At 36.2% G+C, this 6,210-nt stretch overlaps 1 protein-coding gene across 1 annotated transcript; it reads left to right on the top strand.

Annotated features, from left to right (window-relative positions):
• Positions 1–406: 406 nt before the first annotated feature.
• Positions 407–2,919, top strand: LOC104516203 (neuroblastoma-amplified sequence-like; the record flags this gene model as incomplete). The annotated part of the gene is made up of 4 exons (XM_010160455.1): positions 407–454; positions 1,649–1,692; positions 1,930–2,063; positions 2,786–2,919. Coding segments are annotated over 4 exons (360 nt in total), but the record flags the coding sequence as incomplete, so codon positions are not given.
• Positions 2,920–6,210: the final 3,291 nt, after the last annotated feature.

Below are 6,210 nucleotides of genomic sequence, written 5' to 3'. Positions count from 1 at the left end.
GGTTACAAGGACAGGTGACCTGTTCCGAAGAAGACGACATAACTGAAGTGTGATAGTTATTTATTCCAGATACAGCAGTACATAGTTTTAGATATTGCTGTTACTGCTTATTAGTAATTTTGTATCTGAGTCTGACCTCCCCTGCAGCAACATTTTAGACATTGTTTCTGTTTTTCTGGGCTACTGGAAAAGAGTGACAGATATATTTCAGTGACATGAAGGGAATCTCAATATAGCACTGTTTTTTTTTTTTCTTTTTAAATATTAAAATTGGTATTTCCCAAATTGTTTTGATTCTTGAAAGAGGAAATTTATATATAACCTTGCAGAAAAGCACCTAGAACTCTGATGAACATTCTGTAAGGACTGGACTTTTAACTTTCACACCTGTATCTTTCTCTTTCAGCAATGGTAAATTGTTGGCAGTTGTTCAAGACCAGTGTGTAGAAATCAGGTAACTTAGTATTTATTGCTTCATGACCACAGTTGTGGAGTTCAGAGAAAGTGGTTTTAGTAATTTACTAATTGTACTTTTAAAGTTTTTTTTTAAAAGCTTTTTTCTTAATGTTACATATTGTAGAAGTAATCTGTGGAATAATTTTAAAATAAATTTGCACTTAGAAAGCAGAATCCTTCTATTTCTTAGTTCTTGGCCATTACCCATTTAAAAAAGTGCCAAAAAACCAACAAAAAAACACCAACCCCCAAAAAACCCACCTGCAGTAACAGAAACTCAACCCACTTCCCCTCCCTCCCCCTCCATTATACATGGTACAGATCAATTTATGTAAGTATCTATCTGTATCTTTCTTTTTTTCAAGATGTGAAAGATCAACAATCTGTGCTTTGAAATGCTAAACCCAAGTCATGGCCTTACTGACCTTTGCCTTTCTGTTCCCCCTGGAAATTCTCCTCTAATAAATGGGACAAGGAGCTAGTATTCTGCTTCTCTGCAGAGTCGCTGGCATGTATAATACTTCACCTTACTGTACAAGTAACGTGGATTGCCATAAAGACTGATGCTCTCCGTTTTTCTTCTGCTCCCTAACAAGAAGCTCTCCTTTGCCAGTTCAAGAACACATTTAACTGTAGAACGGATCTTGATTGAGTGTGTTTACTTCCTTCACAAAAATCCATTTGCTAGAAGGTCAGACCTTCTATTTATATGTAAAAGAAGCAAGTATATGAAAATTGTTCAATCAGAAGTGGTGTGAACACCATAAATGTCAGCTTATAGGCTATAAAATAAATCTTGTGTTTCAGCTGTATTAATGTAACTATATTCTTGCATTGTTTCTAAAATTGTAACCTAGAGAATACTGACTAGATTTTTTTTTTCCCCGTCTGAAGTTACATGCTGACGTGCTGAAATTCTGCTATCCTATTTTGAACAGCATTACTGCTAAATGAGGGTTATTAGTATTCATGAGTTGGGAAGAGGGTTTCTAAAATACTGTTGTTAGTTACTGTATGTTACTAGGTAGTAGCCTAAGGTTGAAGGCTACTATCTGCCTCTTTGAACAAGCAGTTGAATACATGCAGGCCTTTGAATTGTGCACTTAAACTACTTTTGTAGAATAAACAGATCACTATAAAATTGAGTAGTGTGTTTTTTCTTATTTAACTGCATATGCATCTTCTTCTGCAGGTCTGCAAAAGATGACTTTGGATCCATAGTTGGAAAATGTCAAGGTATACAATATGGCAACCTTTACATCGTTACTTAGTGTCACCATTGTTTATTATTCATGCATTGCTAAGTGGTAGTGTCAGTTTACTTTAAAGACGATGTTGTAACTTCTTAAAAGCATTGGGAAGAATCTCAGTAAGATAAGGGTAGGCACCCTGCATTTTTTGATGCAGCTGACTTTGTTCTGTTTAAGGGATTATATTTTTATTTCACTCTTTAACTTTCTTCCTTTTTCACAGTGCCAAAGGATCCTAACCCTCAGTGGAGGCGAGTGGCATGGAGTCACGATTGTACCTTACTTGCCTATGCTGAAAGCACTGGAACAGTGAGAGTGTTTGACCTAATGGGTAGTGAGCTTTTGGTCATTTCACCAGTAAGTGCTCTCTTAGATTAAATGTGAATATAGTAGAACTTTTTGTAAGGATAAAGGGTAATTTCCACTCTTTGGCCTTTTTAAATCATGGTTTACTTTGGTATGAAGGCTTACAGTATGAATACCATGTGCAAATGTACTGTGAAGTGTTTATCATACAATGGACATAAGTAAATTTAAGTTGTAGCACTAGCAAAGCATATCTTTTGTGCTGTTGTAGCTAGTCAGAATCTGCATCTTTATTTTCTTTTTATTAGAATTGTGATAGATCTGTAGGCATGTCAGATTGTGAAAGTATAGAATCACCTAATTAGTATTTGTGCAAATAATTACAATTTGTAGTAGTAGATTACAAATCTATGGTTTATATGCAGTCACTTGTAAATCAAGAAATATTGCTGATAGAGCAATATATGAGAAATTTTTTTTTCTTCATATGAGAACATATAATTGCTGCTGGCTTGCCCCACACAATATATGTTATAATTTGCAGATTCAAAGGTTGTATTAAACTAATTTGGGAAGGTGGCTCAAGTATTTCCTTAGTCTATTGTCTTTGAAGACTTTATAATAAGATTTCTTTAAAATCAAGGTAAAAGGAAGTGTATTTTGTTACTAATACAAACTAGGAAACTTTATTTTTTTAATACATTTTTTAATACTCTTTCAGTAATGAAGACACTTTTTGTTTTTAAATCCCCTTTCTCTCTTAATTGGTGAAGACAGCAAGTTTTCCCGGAGATCTGAGTTACGCTATTGCTGGATTAATCTTTCTAGAATACAAAGCAAGTGCCCAATGGTCAGCTGAACTGCTTGTCATTAATTATCGTGGAGATCTGAGAAGTTATCTTGTAAGGTAAGAATAAATTTTGACTTGCTTCGAGAAGGCACAGTGAGCTTCAAAGGGATTCTTTCCACTCTTTAAAGAAAATAAAACTAAAATAAAATATGCATTTTCTTCCCGGTATTTAGTGTTGGAACAAATCAAAGCTTTCAAGAAAGTCATAGTTTCAGCTTCAGCAGCCATTATGCCCATGGAATAACTACTGTCATTTATCATCCTGGTCACAGGTAAGTGTTCTGTTTGCTACCTGACAGTAGTGTGGAAGTGATGAAGTGGCAAAAGAAACACTGAAGTGTGTTGGATAAGGAGGGGGAGAAAAAACATCTATTTTAATATTGGTATTTAGTGAATCAAGTCATGAATCATTGTATCTATGAAAGCAGCCCTGGTGGTGAACTGACTTTACTAATGGAATGATGATAATCAAATGATGCCATTTACTGTTTGAGTACCTTACATAAGCAGTGATTTAATGTCAGGAATAGCTTCAAAAGACTTCTCTGAATTTGATGGGGGTAAAGGCTGGTGTATGAGTTTGTTTAGGTTTTTTTTTGTCTGGATGTGGTTTCTGGACTTGTTGGCCAACCATTTTCCTTACTGTTCTGACTGGAACTGCCAGGCTTTGGTATTGAGTTGTCCTGTGATGTGTTTTCTCTGTTAGTAATGTATTGGGTACAGATACCAGACTTGAAAGGCAGACTAATTGGCTGCCTGCTCTTGGACCAGTTGAAGTTGGTCCTGATTAGCCTATTACTTATGTTAAAGATGTGTCTAACTTTTCAATATCTACTTTTTATTTAGCAAGACAAACTCAGCAACTTATTTTTCTGTTTCTCTTCAGTTGCAGGAACTATATTTCCTTCTAGGTATTATTCTTCTAAGAGAAGAATACTACTACTTCAATCTGCTAGGATTGAATTTATCAGTGCAATATGTTACATCATGGACTAGATGATCTTATAGGTAATTTCCAACCTTAGTGGTTCTGTGGTCACTATTGTTTTAAATGGAAATACGCTTGGATATAGAATACCAGAAGAAACTCACTGTTTAAAATCTTGTTCTCATTCTTCAGTGTTTAGTGATCTGTCCTATCTATCTCACTATAAAAATGGTTATTAATGAGAAATAATCTTGCTTTAGCTGATTATTTTGAGAGATTAATTCTGAGTATGGCTTCTTCTTTCTACCTAGTTCATATCTAGTAATTCCACATCATTAGTATTCAGTATACTAAATCTAGAGTTTTGAGATAATAGCAGTGGGTTATGGGGCTTTAGTAGCACTGACCAGACAACAGAACCTACTCATTCCATTGATCAGACCTGGGTTAATGGTTCTTGACACTTGCTTCCAAAGTTATCTTTTCTGCTCCTGCTATTAGGAATTAGATTGATTATAACAGTGAGTGTTGCAAAGAATTTTGGTTAATATTCAAAGTATGGGCAAATAATTATCCGGACAGTTATAATGGATGGATGTGCTTGCTTTTAATTTTTGGTGCGTTTCTGAGTAAAATATGTTAAAACTGTTAAACTCTTATAACAAATGAACCCATTAACAAGAGAATATGTAGACAGTTGATGTAGTTGTCAACCAAATAGTATGGACATTACTTTGCATGTGCTAATGACAACTTCTTGCCGTAGTGATTTAAATGAGAATTCTAAATGCATGAGCAGAGTTTCTTGCTGAAACTGTCTTGTTCTAAAAAAAAACAAACAAACCCCAACCAACCAACCAAAAAAACCCCCAACCCAAAGGAGTTGATGGGAGGCAATTTTCTTAAATTGTACACTAAAGAAAATTGTAGATACGTATGAATACTTCAAAGTTTTCATTTTCCATAATGTGAACTTTGATAACATAAATTCAACTTTGTCACTTGTGCTTTCTTGCATTTAATTTAATTTCAGATCATGAAGTTATATGGTCGCTCTCCACTGCTTGTACACCTTGACTTACTGCACTCTATGTTACTATGTATTTTCTCGTTGCTTACTACAGTGCAATAGAATAGCACTTAGGGACTTAAGTTTAATTTTTTCAACAAGATGTAGGATAACTTCAAAGAGAATATGTCAGTAGGTGGTGTATCTGACTGTAGGAAAACGTGAAACAATAGCTTTATGAAAAAGTCTAATATAATGAGTTTCACTGCTGTTGAAAAGTATTACATACCTTTATTTAGATACTTAATGTTGGTGTTCTCATGTGATCCAGAATTCATCTGTGATGCAATTTATGGTGCACTTTAGTTGACAGAACTTAAATCTCTGCTTCAATGTGAGCTCACTGTAGGCTGTAATGGAAGGTTCAACTCCTGCTTATTTTGAGTATCTTAATCTGGAGCTGAATGTTCAGGGTTATCTGCCATTGCTAGAGAAAACATTTGATATTAGAGCCTAAAATTTGTGATGACTGTAGGGTTGTAGACTCAGTTAGAATTTGCTTATTGTACCAAAACTGAGTGAAGAATTGTGTATAAGTCTCAAGTTTTTCTTGGGTGCCTCAATTGAACTTCCTGTTCTTGAGACCAATATTGTACTAGTTTTATTCAGCCCAACTTTGTATAAACCTTTCAAGTAGAGTACAGTTGAGGTACTACAAGTGCAGCAATTTGTTTTGAGACTGGAGTTACCTCTAAGAGATAATCTAATCCATTCCCCTCCACAGCAGGGTCAACTAGAGCAGGTTTCTTGGAGGACACCCCTCTAGTCCTGCGTGTCTGTATCCTTCCTTAGGAGCGTGGCCTGTGTCAAGGCCTCTGATGTGGTGGTGTAGCTGCTGCAGTGGGTGCTGGGGACAGAGCCTGGCAACGCATCACCACAGTTGCTGAGAACATGTACAGAGAGACATTCTGGCCTTCATGTTCTACACACCGCTGCACAAAATGCTGCACCTGTTGGCTGTGGTCTAGGCCTGGCACTTACACAGGTCTTTTTCTAGGACTTGTTGACCCTTCTTCTAGGACCCTTACAAATCGGGCGTCAGATGGAACAAAAGCTCAGAGCATCCTTTGATCAGGACAGCTGGCAGACCTTCTCAAAAACTCCTAGAGCTTGCTAGCTAGCTCTTCCTGGCAATGGCAGGCATCATGAGATGCCTTAAAGACTTCCAGGAGTCTTCTGATGATCCCAGAAGTATGTAGAAGATTAAGAGGATCTAGAAACAGACCCAGAAATTGCACACACTGCTGCGTACTAGCTGTGCTCTGTATGGAAAACATATGCAAGAATAAAAATTATTTAAGGTTTTTTAAGTACTAAAGGACATTGGATAGATGTCGTGGTTTAACTCCGG

This window comes from Eurypyga helias, unplaced genomic scaffold, assembly GCF_000690775.1.
Source record: "Eurypyga helias isolate BGI_N326 unplaced genomic scaffold, ASM69077v1 Scaffold38661, whole genome shotgun sequence".
Lineage (NCBI taxonomy): Eukaryota > Metazoa > Chordata > Aves > Eurypygiformes > Eurypygidae > Eurypyga > Eurypyga helias.
The sequence above is the reverse complement of the archived record's forward strand: the minus strand, read 5'-3'. Positions and strand labels throughout refer to the sequence as shown.